The following is a 25,648-nucleotide window of genomic DNA, read 5'->3' as shown; positions in this document are numbered from 1 at the left end:
GCCGTCACGTGCCCACAACACCCTCACGTGCCGCCGCGGCCGGGCGCGCGCACGCGCACTGGGGCGGGACGGGGTGGGGGCCGGCAGCGGAGGGGTGTTGGTTGCCGGGCCCGACCGCGCAGCTGTTGGCGGGGAGCCCGCGCGGGCGGGCGGGTTTGCTGCGGAAACCGGCACCGGCACCGGCACCGGCACCGACGGCTGCAACGGGGGGAAGCGACGGAGCTGCCGCCCCCAGCAAAGCACCGCAAATTGCGGGTGGGTGCTTTAGGCTGGACACTTCCCCGGGCTGCCCGCGGGGAGCCGCCATCCCCGGGGTGAATCCCGAAGTGACTCCCGGGGTGGCTCCCGAGCCTGCGGTCCCATTCCCGCACTGGGCACCCAGCACAGCCCCGGCCCCCGCCCTGGTCTCCTGCCCCGGGACGGCGGGGCTGTCCCGACCCTGTCCGGGTGTCCCGGCCCTGTCCCGGTGTCCCGGCTCTGTCCCAGCACTGTCCCGGCCCTGTCCCGGTGTCCCAGCCCTGTCCCGGTGTCCCAGCACTGTCTCGGCCCTATCCCTGTGTCCCGGCCTTGTCCCGGTGTCCCAGCTCTGTCCTCGCCCTGTCCCGGTGTCCCGGCCCTGTTCCGGTGTCCCGGCTCTGTCCCAGCACTGTCCCGGCCCTGTCCCGGTGTCCCGGCTCTGTCCCAGCACTGTCCCGGCCCTGTCCCGGTGTCCCGGCCCTGTCCCGGTGTCCCAGCTCTGTCCCAGCACTGTCCCGGCCCTGTCCCGGTGTCCCAGCTCTGTCCTCGCCCTGTCCCGGTGTCCCGGCCCTGTCCCGGTGGGCAGGCACCGCGCGGTCCCGCCTGTCGCTGTTCCCGCAGCAGTTCCCGGGGAGTTTGCGGGGGTTCCCCAAGGAGGCTGCGGTGGCAAATGCACCGTCCCCTAGAGGTGGTTCATCCCCTGCGGTGGTTTAATGAGTTGAATTCACAGGCGTTTCTGGAGACTGCCGTATATTGCACTTGTGATCGTTGTAACCAGGTAAAATCAGTAGGATCGGGTGCTCAGAGTGGGTTTTTAAGGAAGGAAAACAACATTCCATGTACTTTGACCAAATAAAATTAAGTGTTTTATGTCATCACCAGCCCTGTCCCAAACCCGCGCTCGTCCCGGGCAGAGCTCCTGTCTCTCCTCCCCGGTGCTGCTGCCAGACCCTCCTCGCTCAGCCCTTCCCTTCCTCTGCCGAGGGCAGGAGCGGGTTCTGTTCCTCCCTTTTCTCCGTAATCCCGCCACGCTGGGACTTCACTGGCAGCGATTTGTGCCGGTGGGGCTTTGCGGGGCTCGGATCGATTGTCCCTGCCCAGCTGTGCATTCCCCTTCATTGTTCCTTTCAGCGTGGGAGGGACAAGAGCCGGTTTGAACACACAGTTGAACACGATGTAACTGCATGGAATACAATCTGCAGGGATGCCAGATGCCTCTGAAACTCAGAGCCCACCCCAGTTTATTTCTGTTAGTGGACTGAATAAATTATTTTCGTTCTGTCCATCTCATTTATTCTCTTAAAGGGAAAAACCTTAATGGGGGGTGTGAGGTCATGACAGAGGATTAGACACAGAGGAAACTGCAACGTGTTGCAGCCACACTGAGTTTGGGGTGCTCAGCAGAAGATGCTCCATGTGCGACGCAGGTTTCCTTGGTGTTGGTGGAGGGAATGCCTGGGATCCTTCTGCTCCAGCCAAACATTGCTTTCATTAAGTGGTGCTGGACCCTGAGGGTTTCTCCCCCGTGTCTGCTGTGAAAACAAGTGATTTGGGTTGTGTCACTTCAGCATCCAAATCCTCTGATTTTCACAGCCCTTTGGCCTTGTGGACAGGGATGACCTTCGAGCTCCTGACATAATCACCACTTTACCCACTTCCCAGCATCTGTTTGAGAATCAGATTTATCAGCTAGGGCGTGGAAATACTCCAAGTGCTGCGACTCACCAGCTGGTGGGATCTCTGCTGGGGTCAGTCCTGGCAGCTGAGTGTGCTGGAAGGATGGCAGGGTAAGGAATGCCAACATTTCCTCTGCTGCAGCTCAGGCTGGACCACCTTGAAAAGCTTCCTCCCCTACATGATCTCTGCCATTCATTTACACCCCACACAGTCCCTGTGCCCATCTCAGTAGATACAGAGCCTTTGGGGGATGTGGGGCAAGGAGACAGGAGCTCAGGCCCTGGAGCTCTGGGCACACAGCCAGGTCTGTTGGTTTGGGAGGAAATTCTGGTGTTCCCACACACACATCCCTGGTGTAAAAGGTGCTTAGGCTCTGCGTGGGACTTCCAAAACAGAGAACTTCCCTGCTCTTTTTCTCCCCCAGCCCAGCAGAAGCATCTACAGAAATGCTTAGATAATGAACAAGGAATTTGGAATCATCACTGCTGTGGTGCAAACCCAGGTCTCTGGAATGTCTGTGCTACCCTTTTCATTGATTATAACAGTAAATGTAAGAGGAAAAAAGAACCTCTCTGTCCTTTTAAATCACTCCAGGGAAAGATAAATCAGGGCTTCAGCCTTGTCTTGGTTCTAAAGAGCCTTTCTGAATTTTTTTCCCTGAGAATAGGATGTAAAACTGATATTGGTATCTATGAAACAATAGATACCAACTGCTTTTTGTTCTTATTGAAGTAGCTTCCAGTTTCTCAGTCTTGCAAAATTTCCAGCACATTAATTTGGCACAAATGATTTATAGCTGATGAGCAATTAAAGTATAATTTCTTTCAGCATCTCAGGCTTTGTGACTAGACTACTAAATGATTTTGCAAGCTTGCTCTATCATTACAGGATAGCAGTGGGATGAATTCACAGGAGAAATGTATCCCTCCTTGCAGACCCAGCATCTGCTCTCACTGCAAACTGGAGCACTGCTTGCATCCCCCAGACAATTTTCTCAGCATCTCTTTCGTACAGTCTTTGTTAGGACCTACAAGAGAGCTTTACTCTGAATTTCAGTGACAGGTTACTCTGACATTACAAGTCCTTTCAAAATACCTGTTCTGTCTGGAACCTTTGATGTAGACTGATGCTTTGCTTAGGCCTGTCAAGGTATTTCAAAACTAGCAGCAAACAAAACCTTTTTTTTATTTTTTAATTTTTGTATTTGGAAGGTTAGTTCCCAGAGGCAAGTGTGGTGGAGAAAAATCAGATGAAAGTCCTGGCTACAAAGAGTCCTCACCTCCAAGTTGTTTAAATGTCAGCAGGTGACATTTAGCTAACCATGTCTTGATTCTGCTCGAACGGAGGTGGAAAGAACCAGAGTAGCTTCGTGTAGGCACTTCACCTTTCAGGAAAGGACATGACAGCTGTAGTTGTCAACTGCTTGGTTTTGTGAGGGACGAATAGCATGGAAACGAGCACAAAGGGAAGGCAAAAAAGGTAAAAATCAAGAGATTCGGGTTTGCCTGTATAGCTGGGAGCTACGCGGGGCTGTTTGTTTGTAGGATCCTTGTGGGATTTCCCCCGATGAGCAGAACTGAAACGTGCATTGACCGTGTGTGTGACACGATTCTCTTCACCACCACCTAGTGGGAAACTCCTTCATAACCCAGCTCCAGAGCTGCTCCTGCTCCCACCCTCATCCTGGCGGTAAAACAGGGAATAAATGAGCGGGAACAAATGGATGGCTGGGCAGGAGGACAGTCCTGCTTCCCCATGCCCGGGGAGGAACGTGTAGGGACAGCCTGTAATTTAAACCCATTATCACACTGTGACTCCAAGCTCTGCATCCAGCCCAGTTCCTGCTGCTTGGTACACCTTCCTGACACTCCCAAAGTTTAACAAATGTAAAGAGTAAAATATTTGTGCTTCTGAGTGCAACTGGAACCTGCAAAGAGTGGCAAGGACAAACCCGGGAAGTTCCTTCCATGCCTCAGCCAAAGGCAGCCTTGCACCTTCTTGGCTCTGCAAGTTTTGGTTGTGCTACTAAAAGTATGGATGGAGGCACCAATGAAAAAGCCCAGCTTCCTTCTCTGTAAAATCACATTTTTCTATTATAATCACATATTTACAGCAAAGGCTGTTAAATTAAAGCATAAATGGGTTTATATTTGAAACATTAAAACCGTATATTCGAGCACGTCCTTCCCCACTGAGATACTCAGGGTGGGCACAAATAGCTGAAATCCAACCCTACAAAAACAACATACAAATGACAATTATCTCAGATTTTTCACACTCCTGTGTGCCTTTGGGGACTAAGCTCCCAAAGCACAAATAATAACCAGTTTGGGTACTCTGTAGCTTTCCTACCCCCAGTAATAGAAATGAGGGTGAGCATTATCATAATAGCTCTCACATTTCAAGGAGGGGATTATGTTAATGTCGTTCAGGCCAGTAAAACATTTAGCAGTCTCAGCAGGAAGAACATTAAAATGGTAAAGAATTATTAAAAGAATCATTTCTCAGTGTTTCTTTTGCCAGTGGCAATTTTACCACCCTATTCAGGGAACTGTATGGGCTCCCCGTGGAAGCACTTTTATCATAAATACATTTAGGGTTGTTTTCTTTTCTGTATGCTCCTTGAAGCCACATTACACTGGCATTATCCCCCAAATTCCTGTATTTTTCATCATGTACACTTAAGAATGGATATAATTCAGCAAATTAAAGCAGCAGAGGTAAAAGTGGTGTTGATACAGAAGGCCAGGCTTGGGAGTCTGTTCTGGCCTCTGTGCTGTTCCCAGGACTATCCTGGCCCTTACTGTGGGTCTGCCCAAGTGCAATAAGCACAACACAGACCAGTAAGTGCAAAATAAGAGTAATGTTCCTGTTGTGTGCCCATTCATACTTCCATGCAGTTGTTTTCAGTGTTCAGTAATCCATTTAATTAGTAATTCAATATTACATGTAGGGGAGAAGGGATTAATTTGGAAGTTAATCAAGACAGGCTATTATTTACCAATAAAATAGAACTTCATTAGAGGAACCCAAGACACCCTTGCATGGAGGGATATTGGAGAAGGCTGGGGAGCCAGTTTTGTAAGACAGCTGTCACAGTGTTACCACACTGTCTGCTCCTTCAGGGGAAGAAAAGAATTTTTAAAAAATGCACAGAAGTTATATTCAAGTGCAGTAGGAGAAAAACTGTTGAACAGAATTAAATAATCTTTATTAAATAAGCTTGCCATTAAATAAAATAGAAATCAGATTCTTGTGCTTACTGATATATTTTTCCAATCTGCATCCAAACTGATTTGTTACTGTAACATTGTTTGTGAGCTTGCTATTAAGATGACCAGATTAGTGCTGTAAAGCTCCTTAAGTCTTGTTAATGAAACACTGAATTTGAGGGGTCTCAACCACCAGATTAATTACACTTAAGGAAAACCAAGTGATTCTGCAGGGAAAGAACCAAATATTGCAAACATGAGGAAAATGAGCAGGTCTCACTCGGTGTTTCCAAACTTTACAGTTTTCCCTGTCACAATTACCAAGATAAACCAGAGTGACTTGAGAATCAAGTCATGGCCTGGGAAATTACTGCAGTTCAGGAAATCTGCACATACTGAGCACTGGTAATAGATGAAGGTGGGTTAACAAACTCAAGACCCTTTATTTCAAATACTCATTCTCAAGGTATTCATTCTCCCCTAGTACAGTTCAGCTACAGGAGAACATTGTCTGGATTGTGGGCAGACTCTGCAGTTGAGCTCTTGCTCTGCTACCAGAACTATCCTCTAGCTGGTAAAAGCTCTGCAGCTTCCACTCTTGGGCTCTGCTGTTCCCACCCCTCACAACTGCACATCGTGGCACTTGTAATAACCTGAGGAACAGGAACTGCAGTCCTTGGTGCCAGGGTGTGAAATAGGGATACTGGTGATGTTGCAGCAGAAATCCCCTCCATTCTGACCAGCAGCAGTTTATAACAGTTAAGAAACACTGAAAATCTCACTGGTTTTCCTGCACTGAAGAATCTGGAATACTTAATGAAGTGCTGAACCCTCCAGCGGCACAGCCTGGCACGTTCCAGTCAGTGGAAAGAACAGAGTGGGTAAGTTTGCTTGTTCTTTTGCTAATTCTCCAGGCTCCTGCAGTTTAAAACGGACAATTCTAATAGGCCAAGGGAAAAAGCCCTTCAGGATAGAGTGACAGAGAAGGTTTACCTTCTCCTCAGTATTGGAAAGGTTTCCAGATTCAGGTAAGGGTTCTCCACAAGGCACCCAGTGCAGCGTTCAGTGATGTCCTGACACACAAACAGATGTTCATTTCTGGTTTTACAGACTTCAAAGTTCACAGGTTTCAAAAGAAGCTGAAGGTGTTCAAGGCAAGCAGAAGGAGCATCATCAGGACTTCTGTGTGTCTAAGGAATCCTTGAAACCACACAATATAGACAGATAATTTGTTGCTGTGCTTTCTTCTCCTTACAGCTTCCATTGACAAATATTGCTGTTCTTTGTTTAAACTTAATGGTCTGTGTCCCCATCTCCCCTCAAGCATTCAACAGGTTCATACACTTAGAGAATATAGATTGGACAATCTTTTAAACAGAACTGTGGTAATATTTTCCATCCTAGTTTAGGTAAAAGAAATCACCACGCTGGAGAGGCAGAAATAAGTAACACAGTGTGACAGCATCTCCTCTGTCACATATTGCAAGAGCTCCACAAGCTGTTGTCTCTGTTTGCAAAGTCCTTGAATTATAAGGACATGTCATGCAGAAACTGTATGTCACAGTAGGATGCTGTAATTAGAATTGACAATTACTGTTATCAGCCAGTAATGTTGGCATATCTAGCAGGGGCTGGGGGGGGGGGGAATAAAGGAAAATGTGATAACAAATAAAATGCATGGAAATTATATCAACACATCAATAGGACAATGCCAAGCTCACCATTCTTTAAATACTCTTTATCAAGAGTATGACCAAAAAGAAAAATCGTTAGATACCAAAGAAGTCTCTTTACATTAATGTTCACAGATAAATTTTACGTTGGATGTTTTTAAGTAGACTCTGGATTGTTACTTGTCCTTAGCCACACAAAAAAGTCTCCTGTATCCATCTGAGCTTTGTTAATGCCCTGCAGGGAGGGCAGGTGGTACTCTGGGGCAGACCATACCTGAAATAAAAGCCAGCAGTTACCAGCAGTGCCCCCCAGCCGCTGTGCCTGGAGGGAGGAGGGTCTGTCCCAGGAGCTCTGTCCTGCTCCTGCTGACTCAGGAGCCTGGAGAGCACGGCTGATGGTGCCCACTAAGGGAAAACAGGGGCCAAGGTCCTCTGCAGCATTGTCTGGGGACATTACCCAGTCTGGGACAGCCCCACCAGGCTCTTAGGTTTGATGGGAGTGTGTAGACACAGGCAGGTGCTCTCAGGAAGCCTCCACTGAGACAACATCTGAATCTTCCAAGGAACCATCAGCAGGAGACGCTTGTGCATTGAGGCCACGTGCACATTTAGCCACTCAAAGCAGATACATTCATTCAGATCATTGCAGACCAGAAAAGACAATGCAGTTATAAGGATTCCTGGAGAACTGCATTAAGTGACCCCAGCCAAGTCAGGGATCCTGTTTTAGGAAGTCACCCAAGAGGTGGGAGCAGAACTTCAGAGCAGGGTTGGTATCAAGAAGGGATGGAGCAAGATGATAAAGGGAAACCACAAGCCTGCCCAGAGCACTTGTTGGAAGCAGAGGGCAGCTGATGATAGGGAAAGGATTTTGAGCATGAACCAACACCCAGGGCTATTCCTTATGACATCCTTCAATCATGGGCTCAGAGGGGCAAGGCCTGCAATCCCCCGAATTACATGGGAACGCTGCTCCTGCTCATCAATTAAGCAACAAACATAGCAAGTTAAAATGAAGGTATAAGTATTTGCATATCAAGATACCCAGCAAGCCAAAGCCAGAGTGAAAAAGTCATTTAAGAAGTCATTTGAGACTTGATGCTCTGCCACAGAATTCAGCTGGAGCTCCAGAACATCCTTGGGAACGTTCTCATGGACCCAGTAGTCACACTCCTCTGCTGGGGGTGGCACAAAGGCCAGTGAAGCTCCAGCGTGGCTCCCTCTCAGCCCAAAGGGCTCAGACTGGCTGAACTTCAGCACTGCCAGAGCTTGGAGTGGGCTCTGCAATATTCCCTCAGCAGCACCTTCTCCTGAGCCACACACAGCCCAGTGCACTCTTCCTCCAGGGCACTCCCCCTCCTTCCTTCTCCAAAACCAATGGAGCCAGAAGAAGGCCAGGCTTCTCCACCCCCATCCTCCTGGTTTCCTTTCCACAGCTGACTTTTTCATGCTGCAGACCTCCTATCCCTCATTTTCCTCTCCTCCTCTCTCCCGCTTCCCTCCCTTTCCCCCTCCCCCTGCACTTTGTGAACCGCTGTGGCAATGCTGAAGTCCAAAGTTCAGTAACTTGCTAAGCACACAGATAAATATGAACCTTGGAGAATTTACATTGCTCCAATGTAAACAGATAGCCAAGGGTCCCTTTATCAGCACTGGCTCAGGACAGTCGTGGGGGGTCTGAAGTGGCTCAATTTTGTGTTTTGTTGTTTTTGGGGGGGCACAAAGGCGGGAGGCTGCGCCGTGCCCACGCTCCTGACAGTCGGGCGCGTTACCCCAGGAACATGGTGTAGGGAAGCTGGGAGCAGGATAACCTGAGACCCAGGAGGCACCAGGCTGAAGACCATGGTCTCGAAGCTGAGTCATCTCCAAGTGGAGCTGCTGGGAGCACTGCTGGAGTCGGGGCTGACCAAGGAGACCCTGATCAAGGCGCTGAGCGAAGCGGAACCCTACGGGCTCCAGAGCGAGAGCCAGCGCGCCATCCATGCCCTGCAGACAGAGAAAGGGGAGCCCTGCCCCGACATCCCCAGCCTGCCCAACGGAATCACCGAGGCCAGGCTGTCCGAGGACGAAATCTCAGATGACGGGGAGGAATTCACCCCTCCAATAATGAAGGAGCTGGAAAACTTGAGCCCTGAGGAGGCTGCTCACCAGAAGGCTGTGGTGGAAAGACTATTACAGTAAGGACAGATTTACTGCTCCTCTTTGCTGCTTTCTTGCACTCTCCCTCTAAATCTCTTTTCCTTTCCCCCACTGCTCAGTTCCTCAGTATTCAGTTGATCCCTAGTTGATTCAGTATCCCTAGTTGATCTAGCTGCCATCTTCTCCATGGCAGGACCAGAAGCCCCCTAACGCCCCCAAATTCCTTATAAATGCTCAAATTTTCCTTTCATCTCACTTAAAATGCGTGAAGGGAGCCATGGAGCCTGATTACATATTCGATGTGCTTATAGCATCAGGCTCCAGAATAGTTCAAGGCCTGTAAAACTTGCATCTCTCTGACTGAAAGTCAGGCTTTAGGATTAAATTTTTAATAGGATCCACAATTTCAGCCATCAGGAAAGAAAAGAAAAAAATCGGTCATTCTGAGCTGGTGCTGCATTTGCCTGAGGATGTATGGTAAGGTGAATATGGAATGTTGCCCTGCTATCTTTAAAGGAGAATAATACTGTTCATTTCACTGAGGTTTGATAGAGATTATTGGGCAAAGACAAAGCAAGAGAACTCGCTCTCCTGAGTGCAAAGTTCCCTGACTTCAGTGGGTATTTTTCTTGTAAAAAGAGCACACACCAAATACATGCAAAGGTTAAAACCTGGACAGAACACTCTGCTTTTACCATCCACTGCCTGTAACAGCCACAGAGTGCACACACAGCAACAATTACAGCTCCTACTGCCACACAAATTTGCTTTTGCAAAAAGTATTTTTGAGAGCAGAAGACAGGAAGAGTTCCCTGAACCCACAAGCCTCACAATAGACTCAAACATTCCCCAGATTCCCCATTTCCCAGGGATTCTCACTGAGGCACAAGAGGGTGACACAAGAGGGTTGTCCAAGGAAGGATCAGGTCCATCCCACCATCTATCACAGCAGATTCTTGACTGATTTGGGGGTACTTTGAAAGGACAAGCTGACAGAAGACAAAGAGATGCAGCAACATCCTGCACTTAAAACCTTCACAGAAAATCCATCTAGAGAATTGCTCAGGCTCTCTGATCACTCTCTTTTATGTGCAAAAGAAACCAACGGAAAATGTAACAGCAGAAGCAAACATCAAATTGCACCACAAAAGGCCAGAGCTAGAAAAACAGCAGGACAAGAGTCAGGATTTGCTGTAAATATTTAAAGAAAAGCTCCCTGGCAGACTGGGAGTTGATGACTCTGCAGTAGCCAAGAGAGGAAAATTCACTGGATCAGCTCTTACCTGGGTGGGGAAAGCATTCCCAGTAATTCAGTCTTCTTTCTGGCCCAGTATGTCTCTCATTTCTTCCCCACTTCCAGCTCTGTCACATCTTTTAGTCTCCTCTATTCACTTTATTGCTTTCACATTCTTTTTACCTGTTCCCCTCCTCTCCTCACTTTTGTCTCCGCTGCCCTTCCTCGCATTTTCTTGTCTCCTTGGCTGATTCTCTGCCTCCCACTCTTTTTCTTCCCTTCATCCTTGTCTCCTTCTCATCTTCCTGAGTCTGCGTGCAGGTCTTGGGGTAGTTTGAGCCCAGTGGCACCGGGCGGGCCCTGGCTAGTTACTAATTATCCAATGGCTTTATTATTTCTCTTTTGTCTTATAAATTTATAGATGAAAAGACCCTGATAAGCTTTTTGATCATTAACTTCTGATGGTTTGTCAAGTGTTTCTCCACCAAGGAAGCCATGGAAGCTGAAGGAGCCCCCCTGGCTTTGTCCCTTTCCCTGTAATGACTGGGGGAAGCAGGACCGCGGTGCCATCCGCGGTGATCCGAGAGCACACACAGGGATGGAGGGAATTCCTCCCTGCCACACTCACCTCAGCACCAGCTCTGGCTTCTGTTCCTCCCTGCCTTTCTAGAATCTTGCTGCCAGTCTGTCCTGTGCTCACTTTCAGCCTCACCACAAGTCTTACCTTTCTTGTGAACCCATGATATTAATTTTTAATACTTTCTGATGAACAGCCTCAAATCTGTCTCCAGACAGTCCACTGAGCAGCATTCCCACTTCACAAATGGGACAAATTCTAGGACCTACCTAAACCCCTGAGACAGTATGGAGAGGACTGAGCAAGGACAAGGATCTCCTAAGCCTCACACTGGGTCTCTTAATTACAAAAGCTTTACCCTGAAACATGAGAGTTCTCTGCCATCAGTGCCCCCATCACAAGACAGAGCAATTCACCTCTGCTGTGGAGGGCAGTATGAAGGGACCAGAAGCCCCAGTTTCACCAAAAAATTACAAGTGTACTTATAGAGGAACATAATAGAGGGAAATTAACCAAGGTAAAGGGAAAACAGCAGGAAGTCTGCATGGACATGGCTCAAATTTCTCATCAAAGTGTGTCTGAGAACCCATTCAAAGTACCTGAACCAGTACCAGGGGCTGACAATGTCTAAGAAGTTGTTACCTACTAATAAACATTTTTGTTTTAAGATCAAACCTTTCCATTAATAGATGCCTAAAGGTAATGTCCTTAAAGAAGTGTTATGAGTATTTTAAGGCAGGGCAGAACAGTATAATAGAAGTTACTGCCAGTAATACATAAAAGAAAGGCAGGAAAGAATCTCCATGCCCAGGGACACCCAGTAAAAGGTCAATGCTTGCAAAGCTATTTCACCATCTACACAAGGATTTCAAATCCAGAAACCAGGTGGAGACACTTCTGCCTTTAGTCAGAAGCCTCTCTGGGCATCATTAAAAATCCCTGGTCTAGTACAGGTCTTGTAGACCAGATTTTAACAGAGATTGACTTGTGGGCAGCTATTGCTGATACAAGAAAGTCTTTGTGGTAAGTGCAGCCATTGCTTATCAAGTAGAAACAGGGGAGTGTCCATTGTTAGGCTTCCCAGGAGCTGGAAAGGGAAAATATTCACAGCACCAAGGGACCAAGGATGTCCTCACAGGACCACTGAAGCCGAAGCCACAGTCTGGAAAGCTCTAAACAAAGCTCTAAACAAAACAGGATGTAGAGAAGATCCACCCTGGTGCACTGGGTGCACCCATGGGTGTTGATTAGATCTTGTCCCTGCAGAGAAAACATGCTAAAGGCAGTGCAGATATTAACAGGGGAATTAACTTAATTTCATTTGGTCCCTTCACATGTCTCACTGATCTTCTGTAAATTTAGCCTGAATAAAACCAATTCGTTCTGTATCAGTCCACACAGAAAACAAATTGTATCTATGATAAGAAAGAAATTACTCAGTGGGGAGGCAGAGCTGTGTGGAGAAACTCCCAGATATTGCCAGGGTAGGAGGCCAGAGAGGCTGCCCTGGGGGAAGGGGCAGATCACACAATGCAGGTAAAGCAAATGGAGAGAGGAACAGCAGCAATCCACCTGCAGGGCAAGGGGTGAAATTCCATCAGGAAAGAGAGAAATTGAGATAAGGTACAGATTTCCCCTGGAGGCAGGGATAAAAGTCTGTTTTCCAGGAGGAAAAAAGAAAACAAAGAGACATCAGGATAAAGGTTCAGTGTTTCCCCCCACCCTAGAATGGCTCTAGCTGGGGAATCTGGAGATGAGGCAGCCACACCCCTCTCATCTCCACATATAAACCAAGATGAGGCAAACCAGGCCAAGTTCAACAGAAAGGAACTGCTGGGATGGATGGTCTTACCTTCCCCCTCTGCCCAGCCCAGCTCCAGGCTGTGCACAGGGTTGTGAAGCGGCTCCAGAGGAAAGGGCCAGAGGATGGTCCTGAGCATGTCACAGCTCTGACCCTCTGTTTGAGCAGGGTCTGGTCCAAAGCAGCAATTCAGAACCCACCTCAGGGAAAGGAAGGCTTCTCTTACCTGGGAATCTGAGAAGGGGAAAGAAGGAGAGACAGAATGAGGCAAAAGAGGGGAAAGAAAAGAACAAAGGAGAAAGAAAGAGAAAAGTTGGGAAGAGCGAAGGAGGGAGAAGGTCCCCTGAATGTTACATCTCCAGCTCTCTGGAATGGGTTTTCTTTAATGCTAACAACTTGATATTTACTTTCCATTTAAATTTGAGATGTTGCTATAAATTATCAACCAGCCTCTTGTTCCCTTTGAGTTTATAACTAACTACCTGGGTTACTTATTGTTCAGGTAACAAAAGGGAGGTGAAAACGCCCTTAAAAAGTGATCTCAGAACTAAGAAAATGAGAAGCTGACACGGAGACAGGACCCAGGCCCCTGTGGTGGGGATGAGCCATGGAGAGGGGCTGTGCTCACAGGGCAATGAGCAACTGAGAGCAACAGAGCAAGGCCTCAGACGAGGGAAGTCAAAACTAACTGTATGAGAAGAATTTAGAGACAAAGATTAGACCCTGGAGAACAAGAGATGAATGGGGACAGTCTGCATATGGAGAAAAGCTAAAAGGCAGAAAATAGGGTTGGACATAAAAGTAAGGCAGACCCATTTCTGCAGTTCTGACTTGCTGAAGCCATTGAGAGTTTAGTGTAACTACAAGCAGGAGAACCAGGTTTAGAGTGAAATCCTCCCCTCTGACAGTCCATGAGAGTCTTATGGTCACCGAAAGAGCAAAGGTTTCAACTTATGATGTCCTAGGAATGATGGAGGCTCTGCAGGTGGAACTGTGTATTTGGGCAATGGTTCATGAGAGGGTTCAGCTGACTGGACTGTCATCACTTGTACTGTGGTGTAGCCTTGGCCTAAAGGAATTGCTGCACTGATATTGCAGACTGTGCTTTGACAATGTACAGAGCAGCCAGGATTTCATAAACTGCCCCAGGAAATCACACTGTTCTAAGATTCCTCCACTGCTTTGCCTCACAAAGCTCCTCCCTTTGCCCAAAAGAAGGCAAAACCCACAGGGCTTTCATCCACTGCAAGAAGAGACTCACAGACACTTCCTGCTTTATTCCCACCACAGAGAAGTGAGGATCTCAACAGAGGAGACAGAAGTGGCTTGGGACTGGGATGCAGAAAGGAACTAACATGTAACAGACGCTTCCATCAGTGGCAACACAGTCTTTCCTCTTCCCATTGAGCCAAAACTCAAATCTAAGAGACCAGGTTCCAAGTCAGTCCTTTCTCCTCTCTACAGGGACTTGTACAAGGAGTGCAGGTGCTGGCTAGAACATCACAAAGGAATGAGACTGATTTAGGCAGCAGGAGTGAAAGACAAAACACACTGAGGATAGGAAAGCTTTTTTAAGTTTAGACAAATGTAAGGCTTTTGAAAGACAAAGATGGTTAAAGGAAGAAGCTGAAAAACAGAAGCCTCTATGGTAAATGTTCTGTTGTAAAAGAGAAACAAATGTTCTATTTTAAGCAGCTTCTTCAGAAGGCTGTAACTGATGCTGTTTCTGTCACATTTTAACTGCAGTTGAGCTGCTCCTTGGACTGTCAGCCATTGGGAGGCTGCAGGAGAACAGAGATAAGGGTGTTTGTACTGAGAGAACAGGTGTGGACTTTGTCCTCCTTATCACTTTTCAGCCTCCAGCACCTCCTGAGTCAACAGAGCAATGAGCAGCACAGTTGGTGCCTGTTGCTCAGACGTGTGTGCTCTTGTGACAGTTTCTGCACAATCACAAGTACCTTCTTTCTCCCCACTGCTCCTTTGATGCTGGTGTTGAATGTGACACCAGTGTCTTTCCAATTCCTCCAGAATCTCACACAGCAGGCACAGAGAGATGCTCTTGTCGATGTGAGACAGGGGCCTTTCTGCAGAGAGGCTCCTGCACTGCTGGGATTTACACTGCCTGGTTTCACGGCTTTATTTCTACTCTGATTTTCAGCCCTGGTGAAATCAATACACACAACGAAGTCACAGTCATGTTTTCTCTACTTTCCTTAGGAACCTCCATGGATGTTCTAACTGATCATAAACCCCAAAGATTCAGGTTAATTTTAAAATCCCAGACCATGTTAGCTTCTCAAGCTTTGTGTGCTGGTCTGAAACAGGTCTGTGCCCTCAGCTGCTACCCCAAAGGAGGGTGACAATAGGAGGATTCAGTGGTTTGCCTATTGCTCTTTATTGCATTTAGAAGCTCTAAGTGGCTCTAGGTGTGAGTCAGTGTTTGAGTAACACACAGCAGATGTGTAAGAACATAATCCTGGGTGACGTGTCCCATCCATATGCATGGAGAGCTGTCATGTCACAGAACAGTGACAGCCTGCTCTGTCTCCTGGATTATGGCAAGGCAACCCAGCCTGGCCAGAATGAGGGCAGGAGCTGGGCTTAACCCTCATCAATCTGTCTCTTAGAAGATTTAGTATGTCTACCCCAACATCTAAGCCTTAAAGACAGGCGGACAGAGAAGAAAAGTTATGTAGGGAAAGGGAAGAGAGAGGATGCCTCTGAAAAGAGATCTGTAGTCATAGAACATCCACCTGGGTACTGAAATGCAACAACGTTTCCCTCCTCATATTGTTCCTCACTAGCAGAAAAAGTGCTTTAAATCCACATCACTTGCCAGCAGAAAGGTCCACTCAGCACTTTCTGTCACTTACAGATGACAACTGCCTAGAGAGAACAACCTAAAACCTCATATAAAATTGAGCACAGACAGCAAAGCCCGTGGCCATGTACTGGGAAATTCCCCTGGTAACTGGAGAGCCTCCTCCTGAGGGGAGATCAAAGGGCTTACAAAGAGCAGTTCAAAGGAAGCCAGTGCTACATCTTTGGCTCTTGATTTCCACACCAAGCAGTTCTTACCCTGAATGCAGAGTCCAAACTGAATGAGGCACCCCAGTGAGGAACAGCTTCCCCTCATGCAGACACTGAACTCTCTGGCCTCACCAAAGGTGATGGTGCTGACAGGCAAGGCACCCCTCTGGTGCTTCTCCCTGGAATCCAGGTCTGCTGAGAGAAGGTGTTTGATCTCTCTCCCCTGAGCAGTGCTTTCTGCTGCTTGCAGGGAGGATCCCTGGCGGGTTGCAAAGATGGTGAAGTCCTACCTCCAGCAGCACAACATCCCTCAGCGTGAGGTGGTGGACACCACTGGTCTGAACCAGTCCCACCTCTCCCAACACCTCAACAAGGGCACTCCCATGAAGACCCAGAAACGGGCAGCCCTGTACACCTGGTACGTCCGGAAGCAGCGAGAGGTGGCCCAGCGTAAGTACAGCAACAACCACCCTCCTCTCTGTTTCATAAAGGCCTCTGCCCACCCTTCAGCATCCTTACTCCCTGCTTTTTTGAGGAGAAATGGAAGCAAAAGCCACCTCTAGCAGGAAGCTTAGAGGAGTCTAGGTCAGTACTCAGTGGTGAGGGGAACCCAGCAGTGCATGGGAACCACTCCCTGGTGCAGCCTCACCCAGCTCCCCTCTGCCTGCCTGAGGAGCAGCAAACGGAGGCTCCCCCTTTGCAGTGAGAGTTCCCACCCATCCTCATCTAAAGCAGCCTAGGGAGCAGATGGCAGAGACAGAATTCCTGCCCAAGAACTACAGTTCTGCAATCCCAGGAAAGCAACAGTTCCTCCAGCTGCAAAGAGCAGAGAATGCTGTGCTCACTGCCAAAATCCACGGGGGAAGGGGCTGGAGCACAACGGGTTCAGAAAAAGAGGCTCAGGGGGGACCTCTCCTTGCTCTCTACAACTCCCTGAGATAAGATTATGGCCAGGTGGGGGTCAGGCTCTCCTCCCAAGTAACAAGCGGCAGGACAAGAGCAAATGGCCTCAAGTTGCACATGGGGAAGTTTAGATTGGTTATCAGGAAAAAATTCTTCACCAAAAGGATTATTAAGCACTGGCACAGCTGCCCAGGGAACTGGTAGAGCCACCATCCCTGAAGGGATTTAAAAGCTGTGTGGCTGTGGCACTTGGGGACATGGCTTAGTGGTGGATTTGGCAGTGCTGGGTTAATGGTTGGACTCAATGATCTTAAAGGTCTTTTCCAAACGAAATGATTCTATGCTTTCTGTAAACTCAGCTTCATTTGCTTTCACTACACCAAGGCATGAGCAATGCACGTGAGAGAACCATCAGGCAAAGATGATCCTGCTACAAACATCAGTTTTAGCTGATTATGCCACTTTATTTCCACACTATTTAGATTCAACCCTCTGTCTTGTACAAGATATTGTCCAATGATAAGCTGCACTGGGTCTGCTGGACACCCAAACTGACAAAACTATTGGAACTGCTTCCTAAAAGCAAATTCTCTTGCCCCTTTGTGCCTGCAGAATTCACACATGCTGGCCAAGGTATCCTGGCAGAGGAGCCCATGGGAGACGACCTGCCCACCAAGAAGGGAAGAAGAAACCGCTTTAAGTGGGGTCCTGCCTCCCAACAGATCCTGTTCCAAGCCTATGAGAGGCAGAAAAACCCCAGCAAAGAAGAGAGGGAGGCACTGGTGGAAGAGTGCAACAGGTAAGGGTGGGTGTGTGGCTTTGAGGGAGGTGGGCACAGCAGGGCCCCTCTGTGTCCTTGGTGTCTGCCAGTGCCTGTGAGAGGCAGGGCAGAGGCACAGCAGTGGATGTCACCATGACACCAGCCACGCTGGAGTGAAATGCCACAACTGAGCATTCCCTGTGCACAGAGGATAAGGAATGCCTCGTGTCTTGCTCTGTCAGGATCACACAGCACAGCCTGACAGACCCCAGCCCTCTGGGGGCTTGCTCTGTGTCTCCAACTAAGCCTGGCTCAGCAAGGCTCTCCTTGTGCTTTCCCCCAACAGGGCAGAGTGTATCCAGAGAGGTGTTTCCCCCTCTCAGGCCCAGGGTCTGGGCTCAAACCTGGTGACAGAGGTCAGAGTTTACAACTGGTTTGCCAACCGCAGGAAGGAGGAGGCTTTCCGGCACAAGTTGGCCATGGACACATTCAGCAGCCCCCAGCCCACCTCGGCACCCCCCCTAACTGCTCACAACTCCTCCTCCCTCCAGCCACCAGCTGCTCTCTCACCCACCAAAGTGCATGGTAAGGAACAAGCTGAGGCAACTCTGAAGGAGGGGTGAACCTCCCCAAACTCACTCACCAGAACTGTCTCCCATGTCCCACCCTTTAGGAGGTGAATCTGCAGACAGAAAAAGCTGACTTGCTACAAGGGGAGGGCACAGGTGGCAAGGAGTCCATGTCTGTGAGTGAGGAGAGTGGCTAGAATGGCAAGGGTGACAGAATTCAGTGCCAGAGCTGTCACCCACTGTGACACACTGCCCTTCTCCCAGCTGGCAGGCAGCAATCCCCCTTGGAGGAGTCATCCCTGCCTGCTGTCCAAAGTCAGCGCCATATCCTGTGTGCCCCTTTCTCCTTCCAATACCAGCACCAACAAACTTTGTGATGAGTTTTTTAGGAGTATTTCAGGAAAGGTCATTCTCCATCCCAAACAGAGCTTTTTCAGCTTCACAGGCCAGAGCTGGGAGTTGCTCCTGCTCAGGGAAGGGCCGATCTCACCACAATTCTCCTCTCTACAGCTACATGCAGCAGGGTGGTTTGCAGTGAGTCCTGTTTTCTCCCTGCAGCACCCACAGCCAGGCAGTGTTTGAGGAGCAGCTGTGCCAAGTCACAGAGAAAGCCAGGGCAGGGTGTGAGGATGCCTGTTCTTCTGGTTCCCCTACCACCCATAAAGTCTCTCCCCAAACACCAGGAGGCACTTGCCTGCAAAGGAAACTGAACTTGGCACCTGCCAAAGTGTCTGTTTCTCATTTCTGACAATCAGTTTCTCTCCTGTTGTGATGCAGGAGTGAGGTACAACCAGCAGCCAGCCAGCGAGCCAGAGTCCTCCAGCAGCAACCCCCATGGGAACAGCTCCATGGTGACCACCCAAACCATCCTCCACCAGGTTTCTCCCCCTGGACTGGAACCCAGCCAGAACCTACTGAGCACAGACACTAAGCTGGTAAGTGATGGATACTTCAGTTCCACTGACTGGAGGACATCAGGTCTTCTGACTGTGGTCACAACAGGGGCCATTCAGAACTAGTTTTTTCCCTAAGATGTTCTGAAACCCACCCTCTTATAGAGATATTGCAGTCTTTTTGCACTGCCCAAGTAAGATCAACAGTCCTGGGATACAGGTGCCCTCTAAGCTGGGGTGAGGGCAGGTACTGGAGCATGAAAGAAAGAAGCCATTTCCTTAAGAGCAATCACAACAGTCTATTCTGAGAACACAGCACTCGAGGTATGACACGATTTCCTTCCTCCCAGGAAACCCTGTTCTCTCCTCCTTTCCACAGTGAGGTTCCCACCCCATCTCCAACTCTCACCCGAACCCCACATGTCTCAGGACAGTTGCTCAAACCAGTGGGATTAACAGAGCACAGACCCATAGTTACATCTATTTTACATGTAACAACTAAGCCCAACAGCCTGCATGCAGTCACTACTGGCTATGTAGACTGTAGCAATCCGCCTTCTCAAAGCCAATTTCCTTTGGAGATCTGATTACACCTTTTCCCACATAATTACCACTGAGGCACTAGAAGTACAAGACTGATCATTTTCAGTTTGCACATGTTCCCTTGCTTACAGAGAAACAGTTGGCAGGAGTTTGCATTAGTGCAAGCTTGGCCTGAGGCAAAGTTAAAGTCACTAAAAATGAGCATGATTTAAATATCATCAGTCACTCACTTTGCTGCCTTCTGGTCTCTTGCTGAAGAAAATAAGTCTTGCATGAGGTCCTGAAAATCTTCTATGTCTGTCTTCTAAAACTGGTATCAAGATGGTTTGTCCCACTGCTTAGGCTTTTGGTGTTTATTCTTACTAAACTTTTCTTACAGCTTTTTGTCTGAGGGGAGAGAACAAAAAGTATTATATAAAGCATTTCACTTTCTCTATCAGCCAAATTATTGGAGTGCTTTTTTGCTCTTCCACAGCCCTTGACTACAGGTCTCTAAAGGGCCTTGCAACCTCAAAACCCCACAGGGGTATAGGCACAGGTTATGTGGGTCATTTTTGAGGCTGAGAAAACAAACAAGTTATTAAATTTGTCAAAGACAGAATCAGCACGACACACAAGCACTGAACAGTCCTGCTCTATCCAACAGGTACTTCTCCTCTCTGACAGCAGAGGACTGCAGGTAACACAGCCTGAAGAGCACACTGTGTGACAAAAATGGTCTCAGGAAACTTGTCAGCAACTCTTTTAAAATCACAACCCAAACTCACTGCCCACTAACAGACACTTGCAGGGAGAAAGGGAAGTCACAGGCATTTCTCAGGGAAAAAGGTGAACAAGAAAAGGGGAACTCCTGGATTCTGTGCTGAACTCCACAGCCAAAACTACTACGCAAAATTCCCTGAGCCTCTCTTTCTCTGAGCATCACCTACCCTTAGCTGTGAAACAGGAGATACTCTTTCCCTACAGAGAATGCAGGGGGCCTGATCTCATTCTGGTTTAAAATACCCATATGATTTCTTAAATGTGAAAGAATTGAACCAGCAGGGATTTGCTTTCAGTATGTCAACAGCTGACCTGTGCTAGTTAATTGAGCACAGGAAACTGCAGACAAGCACATGTGAAGTCCTTCTAGTCAGTGAGGGGTCAGAGCAGGCAGGAAGAGAGCAAGGATGTTCATGGCAGGTCTGGGACTCCCCACCCTGCCACAGGTGGCACTCTCAGGGTTCTCCTGTCCCACAGGTGTCAGCTCCTGGAGGAACCCTCCCTCCTGTCAGCACCCTGACCGCCCTGCACAGCCTGGAGCAGAGCCCACACACCCTGAGCCAGCAGACCCAGAACCTGATCATGGCATCCCTGCCGGGCGTCATGGCCATCGGTGCCGGAGAGACGCCGTCCCTGGCGCCCGCCTTCACCAACACCGGAGCCTCCACCCTGGTCATTGGTGAGTTGTGCCCTGGCATGTTCACACTGTCACCTGCCCCCCTTGCAAAGGCAGAAGCATAAGCTGGCAGTGACACCCATGAGGAAATTGTCACTAAGGATCTCCAGCAGCACCTGGTACTTGCGAATTCCAGTGGGATTAAGGGATGGATGTTCCTCCCTCACGTTAGAATTACGTACACACAAACCCACATCTCCAGAGTAAGGGACTTCTGCAAGCCATTCCTATGCCAATGTTTGGGTTTGCTGCTCTTCATCTTCCCAAATAAAAATGTAGTACTTCCTTAAAACTATGATAATTGAAGCATATTCATAGCACTTGAAAGACAAAACATACTGTTCTACTTCCTGCAAAGAGCAGTATATGCCTTTGGAATCCACAGTAATTACTATTTTTTTTTATATTTTTCACTTTTACAGCTTTTCTGGACTTGTATAAGATTTCTTTTCATTCCAAGACTAGTCTACTGCCAAAGTGAATCTCATTAGATACAAGAAAATAAAATGTATACTCTCACACTTCTTCCCTAGAAGAATGAGGCCTTATTTTGTTCCATGGTGACAGCTTTGAATTAATTTCCATTTCCTCATTTATACCCAAGATTATGATATAAATTCTGTGCAAACAAACAAAAAGCCCCTGGAGTGCTGGACAGACTTGCTGATTTACAGGAATGGGCTCTGGACAGTTGTGGGAAAAGGGCAGCAATGTGTGAATCCTTCTACCTCTTCAACACTGATACAAATTACACAATTTTGCAGCCCCTGCAAAAAGAGCTAAAACTCCATTCCATGTGGCTGGACAGCTATGACCTAGTTCTCTCTGTTGCCAAGAGCTTCATAAAAACAGAGTAAAATTAACTGGGCACTGAAATGATGCTCTGAGTTTACTCCTGAGCAAGCCTGCCCAGTGGACCTCTGGTCATCACTAACCTGGAACTATATAAACCATATCAACTGGGCTACACTGGTACACAAGGATGTAGACAGGAACAAGCACTGGAAACCAGAGGTGGGTTTCTGCAGTGTACATTTTGCACATTGCCACTTCCCTCTCACAGGCATGAAATCTATTCTTAATCACAGATAACCAATGAAAAAAGGAGGACCTGAAATCAGCCTGCAAGGCCAGGGCTGCCACAATGACTGTTTGACAGCCCCGTGGCAGAGCAGCCACTCTCCTCCCACAGTGTGTGACACTCCTGTCATCAGCCCTTGTTTTCCAGGCCTGGCCTCAACCCAGCCCCAGAGTGTACCTGTGATAAACAGCATGGGGAGCAGCCTCACCACCCTGCAGCCTGTCCAGTTCTCCCAGCAACTGCACCCATCCTACCAGCAGCCCCTCATGCAGCAAGTCCAGAGCCACATCAACCAGAGCCCCTTCATGGCTACCATGGCCCAGATACAGAACCCCCACGGTAAGAGTATGAACTTGTTTGCTCAAGGAAATAAAAATAAAGATTCTGTTCTGGAGCATTTGCTGGGAATTGGGCTTGCAACACCCTGTTCTCCTCCTCTATTACTGCTCTAATTAAGAAGCTATTTTTCTGTTGCACTCATCTCCCTTCCCTCCACTCCCAGTGCTTTGGAGACAGACAGCAGGTCCCCAGGCACAAGGAGAACAACTCAGCCAAACCTCATGCAAAGCTCCAGCACCCACATGACCTTGTTTTCTTTCATGCACAGCTCTCTACGGCCCCAAGTCTGAAGTGGCCCAGTACACACACACAGGCCTCTTACCACAAACCATGGTGATAACAGACACAGCCAACCTCAGCGCCCTGACCAACCTGACACCGACTAAACAGGTACCAGCCTTTGGCACTCACCTTTGTTCCCCCACCTCTGAACTGCACCTGTCTGCAGGCAGCTCCTTGCTTGTCAAGGAGTATTTTTGTGTGTGGTCTGTGTTATTGCAGCAGGATAATCTTTCTTATCTCCTCACTGGTACCAGCTGCAGTACTGGAGGCACCAGAGCAAGCTCCTTACTGCTTCACCAAGGACCTGATGTCCTTGGAAACGGCACCTGCTCAACTCCTCTCTCAGGCCTGTTGGAAGGGATGTAGAAGCCAGGCACTGCTAACACTCTTTTCTCTAGGCATTCACACCTGACTCAGAGACTCACACCGAGTCTGGGATGCACACACCAGTGTCACAGGCACCAACAATCCACCTGCAGAACCAGGACACCACCATCCAGCACCTGCAGCCCGGCCCGCGCCTCTCCTCGAGCCCTGCGGGTAAGGGCAGCAGCCACTCTTGTCTCAAACCACATATTGCCTAATTTCTCTTGCCAACACTGCAAAAATCCAGCCAGAATTTGGTAACTGAGGCTCACAATTCCCTAAGGGGGCTATACCAGTGTGCTGAAGGGGTTGAAAAGCTTGTACAAGTTAAAAATTCAGAGTACACCCTTTGTAAGGACAGCCTGCAGGAAAGGGCTCCTTCAGAACCCAGAGAGGAAAACAACCTTAAAAATACTGACAAAATCAGTGTTGGTGTCCAGTCCTGAGGGCACTTTTCAGGGCTGAAAAGCCCAAAATTCCCTCATGATGAAATTCCAGTTGGATTTTCCCAGTTCTAAGAGAACTAAACTCTCTGAACATTGCTCCCCTCAGTGCTTTTAGGACATTTCAGGGTATGTAATAGCACACAAAACAGACAAAAGGAGTTATGTCCCTGTGCCAGGAGAGGGCAGCCACGCTGGGTGTGTACACAAAGGGTAAGGGGACTGCAGTGGGGACTTGCACTGAACTCCTGCCTGTGCCTCCACAGTGTCCTCCAGCAGCCTGGTGCTGTACCAGAGCTCCGACCCCGCCAGCAGCCACAGCCAACTGCTGCCCTCCAGCCACAATGTCATCGAGACCTTCATCTCCACACAGATGGCATCCTCCACCCAGTGACCACCACCTCTGCCTCAGGGCTGACTCAGTGCCACCCCAGCCTGGCACTGCCACTGCTGTCACCACGGGAAGGAAGGGCTGACACCCTCCAGACCCACTGCCTCACACAAGCCCCTGCCCAGCTGCCTCCAGCAGAGAAAATGTCTCAGGCTCAAGACACAAGCCATGGAAAGATGATGCTGGCACTGCCAAAATCCACTGCCCCCTGCAAACCTAAACCCCACGAGCCAGCATAGAATGACCAGATACCCTTCTGTGGTTGCCCAGGAGGGAACCCCCCAGGACAGGGATCTGAGTGAAACACGGCAGCAGTGCCAGGGCGTGGATGGGGCTCTCACTCAGCTCAGCACTCACCAAGCTGGGCCTGTACAAACCTGCCAACAGCAGACTGAGCCATGCAAAGAGCAAAGCTGAGCTGCCAAAGAAGGGACACCATCTTTAAAACACTCTCCTCCTTGGGTGAAGGAAGCACCAATAAGAACTATGAGAAGTAACAGCACCTCGGAGGCAAGAGTGAGAGAACCTGGTTCCTGACTTTGCAATGGAAATCACCAAGACACAGATTTGGGAATGGCTTGGCACAAAGGGGTCAGTGTGAGATCACTGACCACAAGCTACAAATCCTTAATTAACCACCAAAATACCAAACAACATTCTCAGTTACAAATGACCTGCTCTAAAATCATGCTATGCCACTGGAAATGGCTTGGTTATTTTTGATATAGCTCTGCTTTGTTTTAAATGCAGAAATTAAAGTTTAACAGCAGCAAGGAGCTTCCAGTTCTCTGCATTAGCCCTGTGGATTCTCATCTCGTGTGACTTCCTGAATGATTTGGAGGATAGCATTCCCCACTGGTCCCTGGCACTGCACAACACCTGGGAGGTTCCCAAGCTCCACAGAGAGTAGAGGTGCCTTCAGTTTTCTGTACAAACATGTCAGCTTGGATTCTTTTCACAGGACATGGCTCATGCTTGGCTTCCCTGCAGGCTCGATTCTGTAGCTCTTGATATGCAAATAGTCACCCCAGGGTCTGAGCCTCACTTGCACTAAGTGCAGGGTTTTAATTCCAAGGATCTACTTACATAAATCCTTTTCTAATTATCCCTCTGCATTTACTCTCAATGTTCACATCATTGATATGGCATTAGTCAGACATGAAAAAAGCCCCAGTTAACAGGGTTTTGTCTTTGTGGCAGGTACTGAGCTACTCTTTCAACTGTGAAATGGAAGAAAAACCTTGAGACTAGAACCTGCTCGAGACTCTTAAAAGGTTAAGATACAGGGGAAAATTAAAAAAGAAAAAGCCCAACATTGAACTCTTCAGTTATCATATCTGTAAATGTCAAAATTGCAGATGTCCATTACAGGTTTCACTGATAAGAGCTTCCCCTAGATACCATCAACCATTTCAGTAATTTCATCACCAATTTCACTTGATTCTCTCAGGAAATTTATCCTAGAATTGTTTCCTAACTTCCCATGTGAATCAATTGCAAATACAGACATAACTTCCAATTAGCACAAAAATAATCTTAAATCAAAAGGTAACATTTAGGCCACCATCCATTTGCAAGCTCAGGTCCATCCACAGTGCACTGAAGTTTTAACTGCCCAAAAGACAAGTACCTTCTGCTGGCACATTCAGTCAGATTATGAATCAGTTTTCTACTTGGCTTTCCCATTTTTGGATGCCAACTGTGTTTTCTTGACTGAAAACCAGCAAGGCTCTGACAGCAGGTTTCCCAGGCTCAGAGAGTAACAACTCACTCTTTTGGTTTCTGTGATGTGGTTTTCCAGTCTCCCGACTAGGGCAAGTAAGTTGGATCTGCTGAAACCCAACAATCCCAAAACCAGAAGAAGAGTATTAAATAGTAACAGGTAATTTCCTGAAAGACTGGAACTGAAGTATAAACAGTAGGAGTCACACCAAAACCCACCAAACCTCACAGTATTGCAGAGACAAAAGTCATAATCAACCCAACCAAGGACTGAAACAGGGTAATTTTTAAATTAGGCTTAAATCCTTCCTGTAGCAATTCGACAGCACTGATCACCC

The 25,648-nt window shown here is 48.2% G+C and overlaps 1 protein-coding gene and 2 long non-coding RNA genes across 4 annotated transcripts; 2 read left to right on the top strand and 1 right to left on the bottom strand.

Moving 5' to 3' along the window:
• Positions 1-91: 91 nt before the first annotated feature.
• On the top strand, positions 92-1,520 carry LOC139679793 (uncharacterized). The gene is made up of 3 exons (XR_011699249.1): positions 92-255; positions 968-1,015; positions 1,120-1,520. It is a non-coding gene; the product is annotated as an uncharacterized lncRNA (long non-coding RNA).
• On the bottom strand, positions 1,117-12,595 carry LOC139679792 (uncharacterized). Of its 2 annotated transcripts, none has more exons than XR_011699247.1 (3): positions 6,120-12,595; positions 3,194-3,298; positions 1,117-1,769 (listed from the first exon to the last, which is right to left on the bottom strand). It is a non-coding gene; the product is annotated as an uncharacterized lncRNA (long non-coding RNA). The 2 variants fall into 2 exon arrangements; XR_011699248.1 differs by having other exon boundaries at positions 1,117-1,766.
• On the top strand, positions 8,294-24,361 carry HNF1A (HNF1 homeobox A). Its single transcript, XM_071571839.1, has 10 exons — positions 8,294-8,976; positions 15,831-16,030; positions 17,096-17,282; positions 17,590-17,828; positions 18,590-18,747; positions 20,488-20,689; positions 21,915-22,106; positions 22,375-22,496; positions 22,787-22,928; positions 23,464-24,361. Exons 1-10 carry the CDS (start codon positions 8,642-8,644, stop codon positions 23,589-23,591), a joined length of 1,905 nt encoding a protein of 634 aa, XP_071427940.1. The 5' UTR covers positions 8,294-8,641; the 3' UTR covers positions 23,592-24,361.
• The last annotated feature ends 1,287 nt before the right edge of the window (positions 24,362-25,648 follow it).

This window comes from Pithys albifrons, chromosome 17, assembly GCF_047495875.1.
Source record: "Pithys albifrons albifrons isolate INPA30051 chromosome 17, PitAlb_v1, whole genome shotgun sequence".
Taxonomy (NCBI): domain Eukaryota; kingdom Metazoa; phylum Chordata; class Aves; order Passeriformes; family Thamnophilidae; genus Pithys; species Pithys albifrons.
The sequence above is the reverse complement of the archived record's forward strand: the minus strand, read 5'-3'. Positions and strand labels throughout refer to the sequence as shown.

Bases quoted from the DNA above. Each gene is read 5' to 3' on its own strand.
- HNF1A (XM_071571839.1), top strand. From the start codon at position 8,642: ATGGTCTCGAAGCTGAGTCATCTCCAAGTGGAGCTGCTGGGAGCACTG. The intron at 8,977-15,830 runs GTAAGGACAGAT...TGCTGCTTGCAG, and splicing joins GTGGTGGAAAGACTATTACA to GGAGGATCCCTGGCGGGTTG. The intron at 17,829-18,589 runs GTAAGGAACAAG...GTTGTGATGCAG, and splicing joins CTCACCCACCAAAGTGCATG to GAGTGAGGTACAACCAGCAG.